Source organism: Enhydra lutris, unplaced genomic scaffold (assembly GCF_002288905.1).
Source record: "Enhydra lutris kenyoni isolate GAN:26980312 unplaced genomic scaffold, ASM228890v2 scaffoldscaffold51, whole genome shotgun sequence".
NCBI lineage: Eukaryota > Metazoa > Chordata > Mammalia > Carnivora > Mustelidae > Enhydra > Enhydra lutris.
In genome coordinates this window covers 468,535-490,562 of record NW_019154135.1, presented here as the reverse complement: position 1 = coordinate 490,562, position 22,028 = coordinate 468,535, and the positions used below count along the sequence as shown (strand labels likewise).

Genomic DNA, 22,028 nt, shown 5'->3' with positions numbered 1-22,028 from the left:
GGAAATAGTGGTCTTTTATCACAATATAATCTGTATTAACACACCCCTTTTTTTTTTTTAACTTCTGAGTCTTCAAATAAAATGTTTATTATTAAAAAAAAAAAAAGGAACAATAGTTTCATAATTACAAGTAGCATTCCTTGTGACCTTTGGATCACTATAATGCCCTAATTGTGAAAAACCTAAATTCAGGTATTTTTTTTAAAGTATTACTGTCATTAATATTAGTTTACATCAGGTTTCCTGGGTTTACAAGTGTCTTCATGGGGTTTAATTATGTCATTTTTAAACTAGCTGGTCCCAGTGTCACGTGTGACCGTTCATGCTGTTATTGTCAGGTTTCCTTTTGATGATGCTAGAAAATTTTAAGTTTGAGTTTCTGGATATCCTTTTCTGGCCTTTCATTATTGTCGAAAAAGTGTGTTTATCCACACCCCCTTTATGTTAGATTTCTACGGTAAATCCACCCAGCATTCATAGTCGATGTGTCCTTTCCTTGGTGGGCTGCTTTTTGTTCCTGTTAACACTGAATCTTTTATCCCTTTTGTTTGCAGTGTCTCAGTTTGAAACTGAATTCTACATCAGTGGACTTGCACCTCTCTGTGATCAACTTGTTGTTCTTTCCTATGTGAAGGAGGTGTCGGAAAAAACGGTAATTTTTTTTATACCCCAAATGCAGAGGGAAGTGTGGGTTCATTTTTTAGCCTTGTAGCCAGATCAGGTTGCCCATGAAAGGGCCGTGCTGTAGTCTGAGCAGAACTTCCTGACCTATAAAAGAAGGTCCGTGGAGATTATGTATTTACCTTTCAGAAGCTTCACTCATTGCCTGCCTTTTGTTCCCTTTGCCGAGCCAAGGGAAGTCATTTTTTTTTCTCTTTTTTTCCATCTCTTGGTGTTTTCGTCGAAAGGAATGAAGGATTTCTTTTGCTGAAGGGCAAAGAAACTAAGCTGACACTGTGCATTAGCAGAAATGACAGCAATGAAGTTGATCTGCCGCAACAAGAGGGGCCCCTGTGGTCAGAGGGAATTATGGAAAGGGCACTTCATTTCCCGTGGTCCAGACAGATTTGCTTACTTCCCAGTGGCCAACTGAGTCTCAGTAGCTTGATTTTTGCTTTGAAATGGTTGTGGCGAGGTCTTAGTCATCAATGCAAATGAGAGTACGAAATGCATGGCCAATAGAAAGCAGCAGAGAACCCAAATTTTGTTATACGTGACTTTGGAGGAAAGCCTGTATTTGTGATCCAGTGGAGGGCATGCCCAGTGGAGACACTCGGTCTTCCTTTGAAGCCTAGGTGGGCCCCATTCCCAGCTTGTCTTCACTGTTAGAGTCCAGGGGTTCTGCCAGGAAAGGGGACGCTAGGGATGGCTTCAAGGCAGAAACAAGGAGAGCTTATTGTAAAGGATTTTCTCTTAGGTGCTGTATATAAAAGAAATTACAAATTGATTGTCTAGCCTTTTACAGTAAGTAGGGCTCTCCTTGTCTGTATCCTCTCCTTTTTTCCCCCCTTTTCAATTGGCTAGGAATAAAATGGGGGGGACCCTGGGAGCCCCAGTTTTGAAGTGGTACCTGCTCTTGAGCATTTCTGTGAACAAGCACTTGTAGTGGGAAGTCATCGCTATAGTAACCTGAGGCTCTGGGCGCCCATGTTGCTAGGCAATGGGATGCTGGAGACTTAAGTGAATACTCAGAGCGACTAAAATCAATAGGGCTGGCTTCTAGCCCTGTTGCAGGACATCACTTTATTATTTTATTTATTTTTTTGAAGATAAAGAAAAGCAGTGGCTCCCAAGGGGCTAAATATAGTGCTTTCTGATGAGGGAGGTGGGGCAGATTGAGAATGTGATTGAAAGACATAGGAAAGCAGCAGTAAAATGAAAAAGGGAAAGCCTCATAAACAACCGAGCAGAAAAAGAAAGGAAGCAGGGAAACCTTTGTTGATAAAAGGGAGTATTACAAAGGAGTAAAGACCAAAGAAAGGCCAACCTCATAGAGCAAATTAGAAAATGAAATTGGAAAGAGAAGAAAAAGGCATTTTTTCAGAGGGAGAAGTGTGAGAGTTTTGGAGAGGACTCACGAGTGTGTGTGCCAGTGCATGTAGCTATTTTATATGACACCAGCGTACACCTTCGATCCTTAAACACAGAGTAAACTGATAAAATTATGACAAAAGTAGTAAAGCAAGCGTGGGGCCGAGCCCCTCCCCTTTTTTCTCTTTTTTTCATATGAGAAAGACAGTGGAACTGCAACATTAAACAAAACTTGCCTTTATATCCTGCATATCCTCCCCCAGAATGTTCTCCCTTATACCTGTCACATCATGAGTGTGTCCTCACATTGCCATCATGGTGACACTCTACTGATTTCTGTGAACCTTATTCTGCCTCTCTCTGTGCAGCTCTGTATTCCCCATCATTGTCATTTATTGTGGTTGTGAACTATTTCATCTGGATTTAGTAAGCTCTCCCCCCATCATATGTTTCTCTTTCATCCACTAATAAAGCATCTATGTATCCAGAGTCATGCTAAGCATTGGAGATCAGAGACCCAACAAGACCAAATTCTCGCTGGTGGGAAGTTAATAAGCAGGGCTGCTTGACCATTGAGCAAAGGTTATAAAATAACAAGATGAATCACATCACCTATGGTTTCCTTATGCCTCTCAGGGAGCTGTTTATGTGACCAAGCAAGGCCCTTTTCTTTTATTATTATTTGCTTCAAATATTTTTTCTTTTCTTGCTATTCTAATTTTGTTATTTTTTGTCATTGTTAGAGCAGTTCATTTTTTAAATATTCAAGTCTTTACATTTTTTCTCATTGTTTCAAAATTGAGATAATTCTCATTTTTCCACAGATGTGAAAAATTATGCTGTATATTCGCTAATTTTTTTTCCCTCTACTAGTTGATCTTTTATAGTTGCTGTTTTATTTTTGGAGGGTTTTAAAATGTATGAGACGCAAAGCTAATGCAGTTGCTTCTCAGTTAACCTAACAAAATGGACCAGAGTACTCTGTGAGGCTTACAGTGTTCCTCGGGGAACTTGGGGAGTTGGGGAGGCCCTGACTTGTCTCACGCTGTCCCCTTCATCTGGGTTTTCTGCGGTAGTGTCACACGGCTACAGGTCTTACTGCTTTGGAAAATGCTCGACTGTGTGTTTTTTGCCTGCGTGCTGAATGCTCAGAAAGCTCAAACTTTAAAACAAACTTGACTTCAAGATTCACTGTAAGTCCCACTTTTTCAACAAGTTGCTGTCTCACCATTTACTTATGTGACTTTGACCTTAGTAGAGTTTTTGATCCCCATTTCCTTCTTCTGTGATATTCGGAGCAGTCAGTCATTTAAGACCCCATCACCTTCTAGGTTAATGCATCTCATCACCTTCTAGGTTAGGGAAACTGCATCAGCCTAAAAAACTCTCCTTCCCCCTTCTTTCTTTTTCTTCTTTCTTTTTTTTCAATTTTATTTATTTGACAGAGAAAGAGATCACAAGTAGGCAGAGAGGCAGGCGGTAGGGGGTAGGGGGGTGAAGAAGACTTCCCACTGAGCAGAGAGCCGGATGCGGGACTCATCCCAGGACCCGGAGACCATGACCTGAGCCGAAGGCAGAGGCTTAACTCACTGAGCCACCCAGGTGCCCCCCGCTTCTTTCTTGACCTACAACTGCACTGTTCAAAAGTGTGGTCACTAACCTTATGTGGCTATCTAAATTTTAATTAATGAAAATGAAATAAAATGAAAAACTTGGTTTTTTGGTCGCAGCTAGTCGCCAGTGACTTCTGCCCTTGACATACACCCCTGCCCTGGGCCTGTGCTCTTGGTGACCATTGCCTTCTCAGCGTGTTCTGTTTTCGACCTAGCTCTCCATCTCTGTGGCTTTTCAGCATCACCAGTAAGCTTACCAGTAGTGACAGTGGTTTGGCAGTTGGTAATATTATTTTTACCCTTTCTCATATTGGTGAGGAAGAGACATAAGCTGATTGTGGAAGTGTGTGGTGGCTGTGCCCTTGGAGATGAGTGACGGACGGCTGTAGGGACACAGTAGCTTCTGTCCCGTTGACGTCACACAGAAGGTCAGGAAATAACATGGTGTGATGAGGCTGTTGGTGCAGGTGGATAGAGGGGTTCACATCTGCTGAAATTATGAAGTCCTGTGCATTTAATCATGACTGACTGGAATGAATTTGTACAGTTTCTGGAAACATATTGAAAACACACCCTTCCCTCTCTTTTCCCCCCAGGAAAGAGAATACTGTGCCAGGCCAAGACTGGATATCATCCAGCCGCTCTCTGAAACCTGTGAAGAGATCTCTTCTGATGCTCTGACCGTGAGAGGCTTTCAGGAGAACGAGTGTAGAGATTATCATTTAGGTGAGAGACCAAGGCTCTGGCTCAAGCTATTTCTTATACTTGTGGGTTTCTTCCCTTTCATGCGATTAACACAACCAGTAATTTAAATTGAGGTGCTGCAAGGGTCGTAGAGACTACCTGGGCACACCTCTCGTGTTGAAAATGAGGGCATGAGGCCCAGACATATTGCAGAATGTGTCTGAGCTTGCACAGTAGGTGGGAGGGGTAGGCTTGGGGCCAGGACTGAGGTGAGTAGGCTCTGTGGTCTTTGTTCTTACGTCTGTCGTAATTAGTGTAACACTTAACATTGACGTCGGGCAGCATGGTTCTGTGGTTGCCGTATGACTCCCAACCTCATGTATCTGGAAAGTGTGCTGTGGGTTGGCCAAGAAGTCATCTTTCTGTTTGTGACCAAATGCGCAGAGCCTGGAAGAGGGCCTGATAAGTACTAGATGTTCGCTGGGTATTTGCAGAGTGGAGGAATGCATACACTGGTCAACTGCTCAGAAATAAAGAACGAACCACTGCTCTTTGGTCATACTGGAGCCTCTGTGCTCAAATGTCCTCCTATCCTTTAAAAATACATTGATGAAAATAGAACAGCCTAAGATTTTTTTTTTTTTTTTTAAGAAATTCTTTCCTGGGGCGCCTGGGTGGCTCAGTGGGTTAAAGCCTCTGCCTTCGGCTCAGGTCATGATCCCAGGGTTCTGGGATCGAGCCCCGCATCGGGCTCTCTGCTCGGCGGGGAGCCTGCTTCCCTTCCTCTCTCTGCCTGCCTCTCTGCCTACCTGTGATCTCTGTCTGTCAAATAAATAAATAAAATCTTAAAAAAAAAAAAAAATTCTTTCCTGCTTCAAAAACAATTGACATGTTTTCAGAATATTTTCAGTTCTCATTTTGGCCAAAGGAAACAAAGAAATACTCTATACAGTTGGAGCTTTCTTATATGTGGCCCCTAGTCAGTTGAGAAGCGTGAGAGTCTATTCCAGACTTGGCAAAAAGCAAATTGACTCAAACTAGAAGTGTCTGAACTAGGTATTGTGCTCAGAGAAAACTCTACTGCACCCTTAGAAACCCTTCAGAACAGGTTGTATAATTGAATTCTGCAGGAAACCCTCACGATCGGCATTCTGCACAACATGCCGATATGATAGATTATGTCCCCAGGGCTTGGGGCATCTGTCATTTATGCTGTAGATGGCCTTGACCTTGATGAGCAGGAGACATTTATTGCCAACTGTGGGGTGTAATTGTTCTGTTAAAATAGAACAGTGCTGTAAATGGCCATAAATTAAGTTTATATACAGAAGGTGAATTCTGATACACCATAGACCTGGAGAATTTTGATCGCTATCTTTCAGTCAAGGTCACAATGTTAATGTGTTAAACACAGAATTATAAACTACCTTACTTTTTTGAAGTTTTTTTTGTATTCCTTCCTTCCCTCCCTTCTTTTTTCTTTCAAATAATTTTACATGTAAATGTTTTTTAAAGTACTTGCACCTCCAAACAGAGCCAAACACACTTGCTCCAAAGGCAGGCAAGTTTTCTGTTCCCTCTGGAGTTGGGTTACCCAGCCAAGTCTCTGAAACTACAGCCAAGGTTTCTACTGCTGAGTCGCCCACACTGTTTCTTTCTTCCCTCACCTCTAGAGTACTCTGAAGGGGAATCGCTCTTTTACATCGTGAGTCCAAGAGATGTTGTAGTGGCCAAGGAACGAGACCAAGATGACCACATCGACTGGCTCCTTGAAAAGAAGAAATATGAGGTAGTTTTGATTTTCCTTTCCTTAAAGTATTGACGCATCTGTAACAGGGAGAGGACAAAAGGTTTCTGTAATAAATCTTTTGTGTAAGTGAATTAGAATTCCCCAAGCTAAAAATATGTAAGAGACTAATAACTTTCCAATGCTCTTTTCAGAAATTAGGGGGAAAGGATTACAAGGAGGTTAACTGGCTTCACTGTTCAGTGGAGGAGGAGGAGGTGGTAGTAGAGGGGGCAGGGTGGATTTGATTCAGCCTATGCAAGTGTTTGTTTTGTGGCTTTTCGAGGAAAATAAAATGGAGCTAGTATTTCAGAATTGTCTCCTGTATTTTAGTGGTACTGTTTATTTGTGCTTATTTCATATGTAAAGTCAAGCTATTAATTTACTGTTCACTGAGAATGGTTTGAACACTTTGCAGACAGAATGATGTGGTCCACTTCATTGAGTCTTGAATCAGACTGATAGGAGCAGAAAACTGTCCCATGATGAGTTTCTCTTTTTCAAAAACAGAAACCTTTCTGACTTTAAAAGCTGAAAAGGCAAATATTATGTTGGTTTGGTTAGAGAAATTCTCTGGTTGGGCTTCTATGCTAATTAGCTAAAAACAAACAAAAACTAATCCACTGTATGTTGCTTTTAAGTTTGTGACCACCTGAAAGGATTTGGGGGAAAAATGTTTTTCATGTATAAACTAGAGTCCAGGTATTGATGTAAAAAGTTTATATTTCAGTTATTACTATATTGCTTCAGATCCAGTAGTTCCCTAAATAATTTTATGTGTTTTTTAATGATTTTATTTCCAGGGTAGCTCAGTCAGTTAAGCATCTGCTTTCAGCTCAGGTCATGATCCCAGGGTCTTGGGATTGAGTCCTCTGTCGGACTTCCTGCTCAGCGGGAGGTCTGCTTCTCCCTCTGTTCCTGCCCCCTGCTTGTCTTCTCTTGCTCTCTCTCAAATAAAAAATGAAATCTTTAAAAAATTTATATATATATGGGTAGGAAGAGAGAAAGAGAGGGACAAGCCAACTCTGCACTGAGCCCCAGTGCCGGGCTTGACCCGGAGATCAAAATCCGAGCTAAAACCAAGAGTCAGATGCTTAACTGACTGAGCCACCCAGGCACCCCAATAATTTTATGTTTTGACGTTTGTGTTACAGTAATAATAATGAACTTTCCAAAATAAAAGTAAAATCAAGGATTTTCAAAATCTTAATTGCAGATATACCTGAATGTATCCATGTGGTTTATTTTTTGCATTTCATAAAGGAAAAGTGCCACTTTGTCAATGTATGCCATGCAGATTTAGAATGACAGATGAATTTTTTTTGTTGTTTGAATCTAGGAGATTCTGTCGTGTTTTGATTTGTGCCTGAAATGGGATTCCAATATCCTAATGTGGAAATGCATTCAAATGGAAATAAGAGAAGTCTTCATTTTGGTTGACTGCTTTTGTTTGAGTATGAATGCAGTGAGGTTCATTCAACCATAACATTAAAAATGCCTGTGCTTGAAGCAAAAGCCACAGGAAAATGGGGCTTTATTTATGTAGTCCAGAACTTTAAAACATAATAAATATAGTGTTTATAACCTCAATATCTTTCTTTCCCACTCTCTCTCATTTTCCCTCCCTTCTTTTCTGACTCCTTTTATCATGCTTCTATAAACGCAGGAAGCTTTGATGGCAGCTGAAATCAGCCAGAAGAATATTAAAAGACATAAGATTCTAGTAAGTATGTAATTTTATCATTTGAAGCATAACTTTACCTTTCAATAAGTTATAATGAGACCGACAGTAATTTGAAAAGAACAGATTTTTCCTATGTTTTTGAGACTTTATTTCAGACTAATTCTCCAACCTGCAAGGTCAAAATATTTCAGTTTATTGACTCTGTTTCTGCTTGTAAACAAGAGACTTGAACACCAGCTAGGAGGCAGTTTTAGGTAATTTGGAACCTGAATTTGTTAAAGGCACTTTAAATACAAAGCCTTCCAGTTATGTGTGGGGAAGTTTCTTTAAATCATAGGTAAAACCACATTATCACAAAATTTATCAAGAGTAGTTTCATAAAACCAGATTGCTTCAGTGTCTGCATAGTAAGAGTCATTTGTGTTATAGAGACTAATCTAGGACCTTAGATATGTTTTATTTACATTTTGGACTCTGGAAAAATTTAGTGACCAAAAGCACATTTCTTTAGTAACTGTGACAGTGGGTGGGCCTATAGAAAACCAGAGAGAGTGTGAAGGGTCCTTAGAGATCAGGGAGTCCAAGACCCTTATTTCTAGATGAAAACTGCGTTTATGGCTATTTGGGGTTGTGGCCCAAATTCCTCACCTTCAACTTTCCTAAAACTCCACATAAAATGTCTAGAGAGTAAACAAGCAAAATAACTCAGGAACCCAAAAGAAGAGAGAGAACCAGAGCATATCCCTGTCCCTCCCCATTCAAAAGTGTGGAGATTAAACAAAGATTATCTAGAAATGGAGCAAAAGGTATTCTGCCCAATAGAACAGTATATGGGACGGTGCAGAGAAGTGAAACCACTTGGCCTGCTTGGTTATGTGGGGGCAGTGGCAGAGTGTACATATGGGTAGCAAGAGCCAGATTCTGAAGGGCCATGTGTAAGTGGGAGCGTGGCTCCATCTTGAGATCCCCTACAAGACAGTTTATGCTCAGTGCCTCATCAGATCTGCTTGTTAGAAAGATTCTCCGATGGAGAAAGGGGCTAGAGGGAGGCCAGCTGAAATGAGAATCAACAGAACAGCTTCCTTCTTGGTAGAGAAGTGGTAGGATGAGACCTACAGAGTCGGTAGGAATGGGGAGGTGAGGACAGGCGGAGGATACATTCAGCTGGACTCTGCAGGATACAGCGACTGGCTCCTCATGCACAGGAGAGTGAGAAAGCTAGGCTGACGCCCAGTCTTTGGTGGTTGACGCCCAGTTTTGGGGGATGGTGGTTGTGTTGCCATTCCCTAAGAGAGGGAGACTATGTGAGGGGGAACAGGCTGGGAGGAGGGAGTGTGGGAGGATTAATACTGGTTTTGACACATTGGATTTGGGCCATCTCTGGGACATCCTAGTGGAGCTCAGGGAAGAGATCTGGACCCAGATATTTGACAGCAAACAGGTGTCAGTGGAAGGCACGAGTTTGAAGCAGTCCACACGGGGTGAGTATCTAGCCTCAGAAAACAGAACTTGAATGGAACCACTGGGAATGCCAATATTCAAAGGAGAAGTGCCCAAAATAGTTTGGAATGGCTAGAGGAAGGTTTCCGTGGGAGCTGAGAGAGCAGTCAAAGGTAAGACAAGCTCAGCCAGTCGGTGGTACGCTGGGTGTGGCAATATGAAAGTGACGAGTGAATTTTCTCTGTATTACTCATTCTCAATGTGCTGTAAGGAGTGAAAAGTGAGGAGGAGATGATGAAGTAGAGTTGCATGTTGGCTGTGAACTGGAAGGGAGTGCAGACTGTGCCTGGGGCCGGGCCATCACAAAAAAGGTCATTGGTGATGGTGGATATTTTGTGTGAGAGAGACACTGAACATGCTTACGCTAAGGAGAAGAGAGAAAATAGGATTGAGGTTAAAGGAGGACAGAGAAAGAGGATGAGTGGCACAGTAAGCTGCACAGTAGGGTAAGGGCCTGGCATGAGGAGAAATGGGCTCTGCAAAGGGCACATTCTCTTCTCTGACCCTGGACAGAAAGACTCTGTAGTACTATGATATGTGGTCTGTTTGCAGAAAATAAACTTAGGCACCCATTTTTTTTTTTTTTTTTTTTACTCTTTAGTTTCTACAGATTTGAAATAGGATTTCCTATATAATCATTATTGGGGTAAAATTTAATAAAGTAGGAACTGTTAGTATTTTCCCATAGCCTTGACACGGCCCCGTCCTATACATTAGTTATGCGTGGACTTTTTTTTCCCTCCTAGCACAGCATAATTTCATACCATACAGGCAGAGACAGAAATGGGCCGCTGCCATTTCTGCCATCTGGGAAGAAATTCCACAACACCTTTTTTTGTACATAAACTGGAACTTAAAATCCAAGTTTTGTTATATAATAAGTTTAAGCTTCTTATGAAAATGCTTTTAGTCAGAAATAATATTTCACAAGAGTCCTGGGGGGAGATCAAGCAAGAACTCTCACGTCTTCGGTGACTCAGGCCACCTCAGATCCTTTCAGAACGGAGGTGGTGTAAGAAAATGAATTTTACTCAGAAGCCAGCCCAAGCTGCAATCCCATTTTCCTCATCTGTAAACTCATGGGTGTGAATCACATGTTTTTGGACATCATTTTCACATTAATGTTAACCTTAAGATTCAGTATTTCCCTTTAATATGATTGTTCTGTTGTCATGTGTTTCTTAACAGCATTTCTTCAGACATGATATAGAGGAGACTAGTAGCTCACGTCTTACAGATGAAAGCACGAAAAACCACTTTATATCCAGTGACAGCATGAAATTGTTGAATCGTGTTTCTAATATTACAGATTTCTTCTGTAGAAAATCTCCTAATCGGGGGCAAGTTAGGAGCCTTTACCGTAGGAATGTTATTTTTGTGTGAATTCTAAAATTTGTGAAAATATAACCACAAGTGCATTTAAATCTGTTTAGGAAGGAAATGAGCATAATTACATATAGCACCCTAGGATGTATAAAACAGGTTCTAGCCCATAGTGCCAATAAGACCCTGATGTCATGGGCTGCTCAGGAAATGAGGCTCAACTTTGCGGTTGTTCTGGTTAATTATGAAATTCCTTCATTTAATTTTCCCTAGGATATTGGCTTGGCGTACATAAACCACCTGGTGGAGAAAGGAGAGTATGACATAGCAGCACGGTAATACTGATATTTTCACAGTTATTTGTTACTATAAATAGAATTGAGAAATAAATTTTAACACGAAAATAAGCCATTCTCTGAGGTCAACCTTTTTTGGGGGGGGGTCATTCTTGCAGGGGTAATTTCTGAGTATTGGTGGCCATAACCACAGAATGGATTTGTGAGTTAACCATCTACTGTCTCATTTTCACCAAACAAGAGAATTTAATAGAAAGATGTCAAAAGTCACGAAGAGTCGGAGAGGTTACCCTTTTTGTAAGCTAACAAGTTAGCACATGGGTCCTGGCATAAGACATGAGACTCCCGGGTCAGAGACACAGGCCTAACTCAGCAGTGGTAGTAGCCGTCACATTGGCGTTTGTGCCAGATCCCACAGCTCCAGTTCCCACAGCACGACACACTGGGCCAGCCAGGTGACATTGCACAGACCATCGCTCGTATTGCAGGAAAGGAACCCTGAGCTTAGGATCTCTGTTTTATAATGGACAGTGATCGTGCCTGCCTTCAGAGGAACCTAATATATTTATTATACCAAACACTAAACAGTCCTGCCCTTTGCTCTGGAGGGAAACATCATCTGTGTCTCTCATTTCCATTGCTGTTCTACAAGCATCCTTGAGAAGGCAATCAGTGCCACTGCTTGTAATTCAAGGAGAGTTGTCTCCCAGCAAGAGGGTGGCAATTCAGTGGAAGTGACCAGATTTCAGGTTTCAGGTTTGCAGGGGTCTGTGGTACACAAGAGCGTAAATGTTACGTAGTGGCCATGTGGGTTGTGTGAGTGCCTCCCCCTGGAGCTTCATGGTGCTCCCTTCTAGTACCTCAGGACAACCTGGGAACACAGCCTTCAGGCCGACCTCTTATTTCCTGAGATTTAGGGAAACCTGTTTCTTCGATGTGTAAATTAAGTTTTTATTCATATATAAGTATTTCTCCAGATTATATACTATGATAGGATCCTAAGTTTCTTAAGTCTGATTTTGTAGTCCATTATTTAAAGTTCTTTAAGAAGTGGTTTAAATCGTTACTTTGGGATATGATGACATTTCTTCAAGGTGAGAAAGGTCCCAAAACCAGCAGGGCTCATCTGGATAAGTAGGAAACTCAGAACAGGATAATCATTGGGAAAGCCCCTAACCATCATCTTCAGAAAGGGATTCATCTTTATTTATAAGTATTTTGTAATAATTTTTATGATTTCTGTCCACCTTGTATATGCAATCAATTGGTTATCTAGTAATACCTTTATGTGCATTGGCACCTGCGATAGAAATTTGTCAAAACTCTGGGACGAGAGATTTATCTAAACCAATAGAGGAAATGTCTACTTACTCTTCTTTTTTTTTTTTTTTTTTCTTCTTTCTTCCTGGGATGTTTTTACTGCCAGCAAATGCCAGAAAATTCTTGGGAAAAATGCAGCACTCTGGGAATATGAAGTTTATAAATTTAAAGAAATTGGACAGCTTAAGGTAAGCACAGCTTTATTTTTAACTCTGAATTTATGTATGTAGTATATTGAGATTGAGATGGAAATAAAATTAAGACAATAGTTATCAGTTCTTTCCTGGGAAGCAAGTGTTAACTAGGAAGAAAAACTAGAATATAGATCTGTTTTATAGTTTATGTGTGTAAAATGTATACATATGTGTTATATCCTCTTATATCCCACCAATTCTGTGTTTAGATAACGTTTTTATGGATTTTTTTTAAGGAATTATTTAATGAGGGAGAGAAAGAGCTGGGGAACGGGCAGAGAGAAAGAATCTCAAGCAGACTCGAGCACAGAGCCTGATGCAAGGCTTGATTCCACAACCCCAAGATCATGACCTGAGCTGAAACCAAGAGTCAGATGCTTAACTGACTGAGCCACCCAAGTGCCCCTGAAGTTTTTTGTTCTTTTTAATGAATATGGAAAACAGGTATAGTCTCATCCTGCAGGTTATAAAATGAGGCTTTTTTTAAATGCGCTGAAGAATTAATGCATTTTTCAAATAATATTTTATTTGCTGAAAGGCAAGTGGAAAAGTGTGACCATGCAGCAATAACAAATAATTTGATACTTCATGTTTTTACCTTTTTTTTTTCTTTTTCAAGTTTTCTATTAATTTATAGTTGGTTAACATACCATGTAATAGTAGTTCAGGTGTCAAATTTAGTGCTCCATCACTTGCATACAACACCCAGTGCTCATCACAGGTGCCCTCCTTAATACCTGTCACCTATTTTATCCATCCCCTACCCATCTCCCCTCCAGTAACCCTCAGTTTGTTTTGTATAGTTAAGAGTCTGTTTTCCGATTTGCCTTTTTCTCCCCCCCCCATGTTCATCTGTTTTCTTCCTTAAATTGAGTGAAATCATAGGCGTTTGTCTACCTCTGACTTACTTTGCTTAGCATAATACTTTCTAGCTCTGTCCACATCATTACAAGTGGCATAATTTCTTTCTTTTTTATGGATGGGGAATACTCCCTTGTATATATGTATATACCTGTCTTCTTGATCCATTCATTAGGGCTCTTCCCATAATTTGGCTACTGTTGATAAGGCTGCTATAAACATCACAGTGCATATATTTCCTTCTGAATCGGTATTTTTGTATTCTTTGGGTAAATACCTAGTCGTGTGATTGCTGGATCATAGGGTAGTTCTATTTTTAACTTCTTGAGGACCCTCCGTACTGTTTTCCACAGTGGCTGTACCAGTATGCGTTTCCCACCAGCGGTGTAAGAAGCTTCCTCTTTCTCCACATTCTCACAAATACCTGTTGTTTCCTGTGGTGTTAATTTTGGCCATTCCTACTGGTGTGAGGTGGTATCTCATTGTGGTTTTGATTTATGTTTCCCTGATGATGAGTGATGTTGAGCATCTTTTCATGTCTGTTGGCCATTTGTACGTCTTCTATAGAAAAATGTCACTTCGTGTCTTCGGCCCATTTTTTAACTGGTTTATTTGTGTTTTGAGTGTTCAGTTTTATAAATTCTTTTTTTTTTTTTTTATAAATTCTTCTTTTTATATAAATTCTTTGTATATTTTAGATACTGCCCTTTCCAAGACATGTCATTTGCAAATATCTTCTCCCATTCCAAAGGTTGCCTCTTAGTTTCGTTGATTATTTCCTTCAAAGGAAGCAATTTACCTTTCAACTTAATGCATGACCTTCAGAGTAAACGATAAAGTATTCCTATGTTTGTTTAAAACATTTAAATTTTTTTTTATTTAAATTTTATTATGTTATGTTAGTCACCGTATGGTACATCATTAGTTTTTGATAATGTTCCATGATGCATTATTGCATATAACAGCCAGTGCTCCGTGCAATATTTATGAGCCTTTGCAGTATTCTCTTGAAATTCTGAATATGTTTTTAAAAATTCCCAGTTATAGGGCACCTAGATGGTTCAGTCAGTTAAGCATCTGCCTTCGGCTCAGGTCATGATATCAGGGTCCTGGGATCAAGCCCCACATCAGGCTCCCTGGGGAATCTGCTTCTCACTCTCCCTCCTCCCCACTTGTGCACGCTCTCTCTCACTCGCTTTCTCAAATAAATAAGTAAATAACATCTTTTAAAAAAAAAAAATTTTTCTCAGGTTGCCTGCGCTATGAATAGTGCACTTGCCCCAGAGAATCTTCTCATCTTATTTGTTTGGCTGCTCCTGGAGGATCTTACCCAGTTCTGTGACCGTGTTTAGCCTGATGGTTTTATGACCCAGACCTTTTTATTCAATTCAGTATCTGTGCTGGCAGTGTGTGATGGCTCTTTTTCCTTGTAGGAACTACTGATAGTGATCACTCAAATCATTGTCAATCCATTTCTTTCCCAATTCCAGTCTGTATCTGTGACCTCATGGCGTACCCATTCCTCCATGCTTAAGAGCTCACAGCCACTGCCCACATGAGAACATCTGACTCACGTCCTCATGATGTTTCGTCTCTGGTTCTCATCAGTCCTTCCTTGTCCATACCAGACCTCTCCTCCCCTGGGGGCCATGGCCTCAGCTCTTGTCTATGCTGTTGCAGGGGCCTTCTGACAGATCGGTGAACAACCCTACCCCAGAGTTAGCTGCTTAAAAAATAAATCTGCTGGGGCGCCTGGGTGGCTCAGTGGGTTAAGCCTCTGCCTTCGGCCCAGGTCATGATCTCAGGGTCCTGGGATCGAGCCCTGCATCAGGCTCTCTGTTCAGCAGGGAGCCTGCTTCCTCCTCTCTCTCTGCCTGCCTCCCTGCCTCTTGTGATCTCTCTCTCTCTCTCTCTCAAATAAATAAATAAATCTGCTATTCTCACTTCCCTTCTTCTCAAAGTATAAAATCCAAATAGTTTTCATTGCCCCGCCTCAATTTTCTCCCCTTCTGGGGACCGCTCTCCCGCATCTCGGGGCCACTCTGATCTCCCTGAATACACAGCACACATCCATGCTCCGTGCCCTTCCTCATGCTTTTCCTTCTGCCAGGGTGCCCTGCCCTGTCTTTCTTTGCCTGATGGACTCCTGGCATTTGTCTTTTCTGCCTCAGGATACAAAATGGGCCCTTGCTCATCGCAGCACCTGGTTAACACCTTTCTTATGTAACACTTAGCAGCCAGTGTTCCGGTTGGCTGTTTAGATATCTGCATAGTCTTCCCCTGAGGCTCTGAGCCCCCTAGTTCTGCGTCCCCAGAACAAAGTGTAGCGATTGGTACATACACCTGCCAAGTCAGTCAACAGTGTTTGTGAATTCAACATTTAACATGCACTGAAACAGCTAATGAATGCAAGGTGTGTATTTTCCCTTAATTTCAAACTATGATTATGAGTTTTTAAAGAATGATATATTCCACTTTAAGGGAAAAAAATATGATTAGATGACCTGTAACTCCTTGACTCCTTAAGGTAGCTTTTATCTCTGTGACATTCTCCCTCCTATTTAGATTTTCTTTAATTCCTCTGGAAGAACAGAAAGTTTAACTTACCTGAGGCAGTTGTTTTATTCATCGTTCATACATATATACACCTCATAGATACTTTTGAGAATATAGTGTAATGGGTCATAAGAAGGTAGAGTTGATTTGAATTTTTCTTTTCATAATAATTTTCCAAAACACTCTGGTGCCTTACATTTTAAAAGTAGAGATATGCAGATGGTCTCCTACTTACAGTAGTTCAGCTTATGATTTTTCAACTTTAGAGGGGTGCAAAGGCGTTACACATTCAGTAGAAACAGCACATTGAACTTGGATCTTTCCCGGGGGGAATGACACCCGGGATGATCCTCTGTCGGGACGCCGGGCTGGGTTTCGAGCCGCACACTCACACCATGGACGTTCTCTTTTTCATTTTCAGTACAATATTCAGTAACCTAAATGAGATACTCAACACTTGACTCTAAAATAGGCCAGGTGCTAGAGGACTTTGCCCAACTGTAGGCTCACATACGTGGTTGAGCGTATATAAGGTAGGCTCGGCTAAGCTGTGGAATTCAGTAGGGGGCTGTTTCAGTGCATTTCTGACTTAAAATATTTTCAATTTCTGATGGATCTATCAGAATGTAACCCTATAGTAGGTTGAGGAAGTTCTGTACTTTCATATTTTCTGCATAATTGGAGTCTGGTTTTGTTTTGCCCCTTCTGAAATGACCTTTTTCCTTCTTCTTCCTTAGGCTATTAGTCCATACTTGCCAAGAGGAGATCCAGTTCTGAAACCACTCATCTATGAAATGATCTTACATGAATTTTTGGAAAGTGATTATGAGGTACGGCCTTCCGACGTAGTCATATTTACTTGCTCTCAATGGGAAAATGGTAAGAAATCGAGAAAAATAATACAGTGGATCAGGCGGTTGAGAGGGAGCAGATTTGCAGGTTGTGGGGGATGGATGAAACTGAGGTGACGCGCTCATGACAGCTCATGTCTCTGTGGACAGTGAAAACCTCTCATCGATGCAGATTTTGGAGAATTCTTAAGTTTATAGTTTCCTAAAGCCACTTCGTTTGGCTCCTTGAGAAAGCTGAAGAAAAAGGACAAGTGCTGTGTGGTGATTTCATACATAGAAGAGCAGCTGCTGTTGCTGCTTAAAGCCTGAGACTCAGATCTCAGTTTGCCTGAGGAGGACTGGGGCGGCAGGAATGGGGAGGGGGCTTGGATGGGATCTGTTTGCTTACTGATGAGGGAGAAAGGCAGTAGTTAACATCGTTCGTCTGCTGTGTACTCCCCACTCTCATGCGCATGTTGCGATTTTGTACTCCCGACAACACTCTAAGTGGTAATATCCAATTTTATAGATAGGGAAACTAAAGATAAAAGAAATTAAATAATTTGTTCACAGGCATACATTTAAAAAATAGGCCTGCCTGGATTTGAATTTAAATTTGGTGTTCGTATGCACCCAAAATGGATTATAATTTTTAAAGTTGGTTGATTTAAGATGAATTTATTCAGAAAATACCTGTGTGGTATCTACTATCTTGTAGGCACGTGGTAGGCACCAGGCGTGCAGGTGTGAACAAAATGACACGTGTTCTGCGGTAGCTCATGGCCCGAGTCACCTGCAAGCATGTAAACCGCTGCTTCTCAGTGGGCTGAGTATGCCCTCCGGGGACATTGGGTAGTGTTTGGGTTGTCGTGACTAGGTAATTTGTGCTACTGACCCCAATTTAATGGATGGAGGTGAATTTTAGATCGAAAGATCTACAAGGGTCCTTTATGATAATGGTCCGTACCTGGATACCTCGGATGATTGGTCGGTCATAGTCAGCCAGTTGTTCCTGGATGCAGATGATTCAGGCAGCCTGAAGCTCGTGTGGTCCGTACAGTTCCTGTGTTCTTATCATAGGAAGGGATCAAGTGCTTCAGGATGAATTAAACTTGAACAAATTACCTCCTTAATAATTGTGCATAATAATGGAACAGCATTTTCTCTTATTACTGTGTATTGTAATCCAATCTGCTCTAACAGCAGGGATCTCTTTCTTTCTAGAGTAGATGTACGTCTTCTAGAAGATCTATGGTAATAGTTTCTGTTGTTTGTGTTGGGTGCCAGCTGATGGAGGCTAGCGGCATGCTTCCTATTCCTTTCCTAGTCAGTTCAGTTCAACATAGCTTTATTTAGAACCTACCATGGCCTAGAACTGGGGTGAGTACTCAGACCCAGAGAAAGTTAAAAAACACAGTCTTGTCTTCAGTAGATTTATAGGCTGAGAGGAGAGATGATTTTGATAAGCTTTAAGCAACTAGAACATAAGTGACAAGGGCAAAGTGATTGTTCTGTAAAAGATCTGATGAGAGGCCATTATTGGCCATAGTTATTGGAAAAGGTTTCTTCAGTGAATAAAGACTTGTAATGGACTTCTCCTATTTCTTTCCATTCTGTTCTGAGCACATGGAGTGGCTCTCATAACTATTCCGTCTTTGTACATCTTCCCAAAAGAAAGAGAATTATGAGTGTTCTGTGAAAATGATGGGGAAAAGCATGAATTTTATTGCAAAATATTGAAGCTTGGTATACTTGTCCTCTTTTTAAAGTAATGCAATTTAACCATGAGAAAGCAATTCTTTTTTTTTTTATGATTCTGTTATAATTCTTTCACATGATTCAACTCTTTTTCTAGAAATTACTTTAGATTCTGTATCATTAAAGTTATCCTGTTGATTCATGTCTGGAAGACTGTTGACGGAGACAGAAAGGACTATGCATAACTTAAGCTCAGTGCTTATCAATGTTTTTTCCTGAATGTTTCCGTGTGTCTTTCTTACTGTTAAGAAAGGTATAAGTAATGTGTTGCCATAAGCTCTTACAAATCTTTTAGCTTCCATCCTTCTTAGTTTCATGTTTAATTTTGAATTAAATTGTCACATAATTGACTGGGGAGCAGTGTTCTGTAGCGATGCTTTTGATCACATATCATGTGCCCTACTAAACAGCACTAGAAAAACAGCTGTACTTCTGTAGAATATTGCCTTCTCAGTTTTCTTTTCTTCCTAAAAAGATATGAAGTGACAGTATTTACTTGGAGGTAATGATGATGCTTCCTGACTTGTTGGTGTGGGCTTCTACTAAAATGTTTTGTCTTTTTATTTACAACCTAGCAGAATTATTTTATAAGTACTGTGCGCCAACTTATCATGGCCCCGGAGCTCCTCAGAGAGTTAAACTTTGTTTCAAATTATTAATGACAGATACATAAACATATTAAAAGTGGGCCAATTGCCATGGCATTTCATTCAGTGAATACCTTTAACCTTGTACTTAACTGTGATGGGCGCTGAGATGTTCTCTGACTTCACCTGCTCGATAATAACAGCTCCCTGATAAACCGCATCCTCTGAAGAATAATCAAGGCCACGGGGCTGATTGCATCAGTATTCCTTAGCACATTAATTCAAGGGCATATGGGGCCAGTTTAGCGGAGAAAAACCTGATGTGAAATGTGGAGTTTATGTCGGTTGACAGAGGCATCATGTTTTTGTCACGCGATATGACCGGCTGTTTTGTCTTTTTTTTTTTTTTTTTTAAGATTTTTTTTTCATTTATTTGACAGAGACACAGCGAGAGAGGGAACACAAGCAGAGGGAGTGGGGAGAGGGAGAGAAGTAGGCTTCCCACCAAGCAGGGAACCCAATGCGGGGCTCGATCCCAGGACCCTGGGATCATGACCTGAGCCAAAGGCAGACGCCTGATGACCGAGCCACCCAGGTGCCCCATTTTGTCTTATTTCGTATTAGGAGTCGGCCGTACTGCCAGGCTGTCGCATGAATTAGGGAAAACGGAAATCGGAGCCAAGCCTCCTTCTTCCCATACAGTATGATTCCTGGTCTCAGGGCCACTGAGAGCTGCCAGTGTTTGGATGGGAATCTTTTCAGACATTTTTATCTTATACATTACTGAGTCTTAAAATAGAAACCCAATCCAAAGTGTCGTTTTGGCTCAAAGAACATTTTAATGTTCTGATTCAGTGGTTTTATAAAATACATCATCTTTACCTGGAGACACCCCTCCCCACATTTCTCAGATGAAACTGCAATCATGCACTTATGTGGGAAGGTTGCAGTTTGAATGGAAAATGTGTGGCCTGTTGTTCTGGTCTCTTGCCATCCTTCCCAGGGCTACTTGGGTAGGACTTTAATAGAGACTGTATCCTGATTCTTTGTGATTTTCTTTTTACCAAACCTTGGTACTTCACAGAAGCACATTCCACCGTACCAGTTTCATTTCTAAGTGTCACTTAACTAAATTCATAGTAGTTTATTAAAGCATTAGTTGAGATGCTTAATATGAATAATACAATTTTTTTTCGATAACATGAAGATTTTTACTTCTTTTTGCTGTCTTGATTACATCTAAGGTTTTTCCTCTACCAGCTGCCAAGGATCAGTAAGTAAACTGCTCTGCCATACTCCGAGTTACAAAACACAAGCTCTAATGTCAGCAATCAGGACCCTGGCCAAAAATCAACGGTAGGAAAGAAACAGGATCCAATTGAAGGATCTAGAGTTTTCTATCAGAATGGAAAAATTTGAGATCCAGCTAGGGGATAAGACTTGAGCCAAAGTCTCAAATCCTCCAAACAAAACTAGGTTCAGAGGCAAGAATGGAAAGAGGACCAACAAGAAGAAAGAGGACCAAGGTGGTAACTTGTTGAAGGTGGGGGTTCCAGTGACTGCAATGACTGTGGAAACCAGCCATTGTGTAGAGTTTTGCACATGGGAGGACAGACGTGAAGGCACAGAAGTTCGGGGGGAGGGGGGAGCGACCAACTTGGACAGTATCTTCAGGATATTCGGGCTATCATCTGAATGTTATAGTTAGTCCGCACTGAGGTTACAGCAAGTCAAAGCCAAAGTCTGTGTGTGCAGTGTTGTTTTATGGAAGAACTAGGGGGGTCTTACTTACAGGTGCGTTTCATCAAATAGGTAAGAGCACCACCCACTTCCAGGAACGGTAACTGGAGAGTCCTGTGCAGTGCTTCTTGGCCTTTCTTGCCACCCCCAAACCCAGAGTCTGAAAATCTGTGATAGGTTCATGCCAGAGTTTTAAGCATAAAATTATTTTGTCTGTTTACATGAATATTTTTATGCATTGTTTAAACTATTTGGATCATTTAATCTATTTCAGGAATTTTCTCTTGTTCTGTTTAGGGTTTTGCCACTCTGATCCGAGAATGGCCTGGAGATCTGTACAACAATTCAGTAATCGTCCAAGCGGTTCGGGATCACCTGAAGAAAGATAGTCAGAATAGGACCTTACTCAAAACCCTGGCAGAACTGTGAGTAGAATTTAGTGCTGCTTTTTTCTAATTCAACCTACGTGAAGAGTTTTTCAGGGGAGTTTTTCAGGAGGACACAGAAGAGGGAGGCTTGTATACCATTTTCCTATATTCACCCTTAGTAACGTCCTCTTGTAAACCTCCAGTGAACAACTAGCAGGTGAGGAAAATGTGCGAGACTAAAGTTGTGGTGCAGTGTGGCTCCCACAGGAGAGGAACCCTAGTCAGCAACACTGCGTAGGGCAGGGAGGGAAGAGTGCTGGGGCTCAGACTACACAAGGAAATCGGCTTCCCAGGGAGGCTCTGGATTCTGTCATTCTTGGATCCGCATGTCACGTAATGTCTCAAACCTGATCCTTCTCGAGGTGTATACATTCCTTATGGGATGATTTCAAGGCTTAAAGGAGAGGTCATAATTGAAAACTAATTAAGCACTATGCCTGGCACTAAGAGCTCAGAAAATGAAGCTTAGTTAATATTTTTCATATTTATTGGGCACTTTTGGTGACCCAGGCTTTCTCCTGTAGGCCTGAGATTCAGGGATAGATAAGGTACACTCATGTCCTGGAAGAGCTTTGGTCTAGTAAAAAGAAGCACATCGCAGGTAAGCTCGGGAAGGTGGTTCCTGCTTCAGCCCCTCCTTGGCATTCCCATCACCTCACACCACCTGTCCCCCATCTTCTTACAGCTTTTGCCAAGACCAAGAAAGGTGTACCAAAGTGGCCTAGAGTTCAGGGCTGTTTGTCCCCCTCTGAGTTGAAATACTGACCATTTTCTTCTGGAAACCTAGATATTCCTTGGGCTCTGTAGTACTGATAATTATTCGTACTACTAATGGGG

At 41.2% G+C, this 22,028-nt stretch overlaps 1 protein-coding gene across 2 annotated transcripts in view; it reads left to right on the top strand.

The window, feature by feature from the left end:
* Nucleotides 1-22,028, top strand: part of LOC111156994 (VPS41, HOPS complex subunit) — a 175,697-nt gene that overhangs the window by 120,614 nt on the left and 33,055 nt on the right. For both annotated transcript variants that reach the window (XM_022518194.1, XM_022518195.1), the window contains 8 exons: nucleotides 555-652; nucleotides 4,241-4,370; nucleotides 6,002-6,117; nucleotides 7,781-7,837; nucleotides 10,895-10,956; nucleotides 12,344-12,425; nucleotides 16,586-16,678; nucleotides 21,061-21,188. In XM_022518194.1, the coding sequence (XP_022373902.1) occupies nucleotides 555-652; nucleotides 4,241-4,370; nucleotides 6,002-6,117; nucleotides 7,781-7,837; nucleotides 10,895-10,956; nucleotides 12,344-12,425; nucleotides 16,586-16,678; nucleotides 21,061-21,188 (766 nt within the window). The remainder of the gene's footprint in view (nucleotides 1-554; nucleotides 653-4,240; nucleotides 4,371-6,001; nucleotides 6,118-7,780; nucleotides 7,838-10,894; nucleotides 10,957-12,343; nucleotides 12,426-16,585; nucleotides 16,679-21,060; nucleotides 21,189-22,028) is intronic.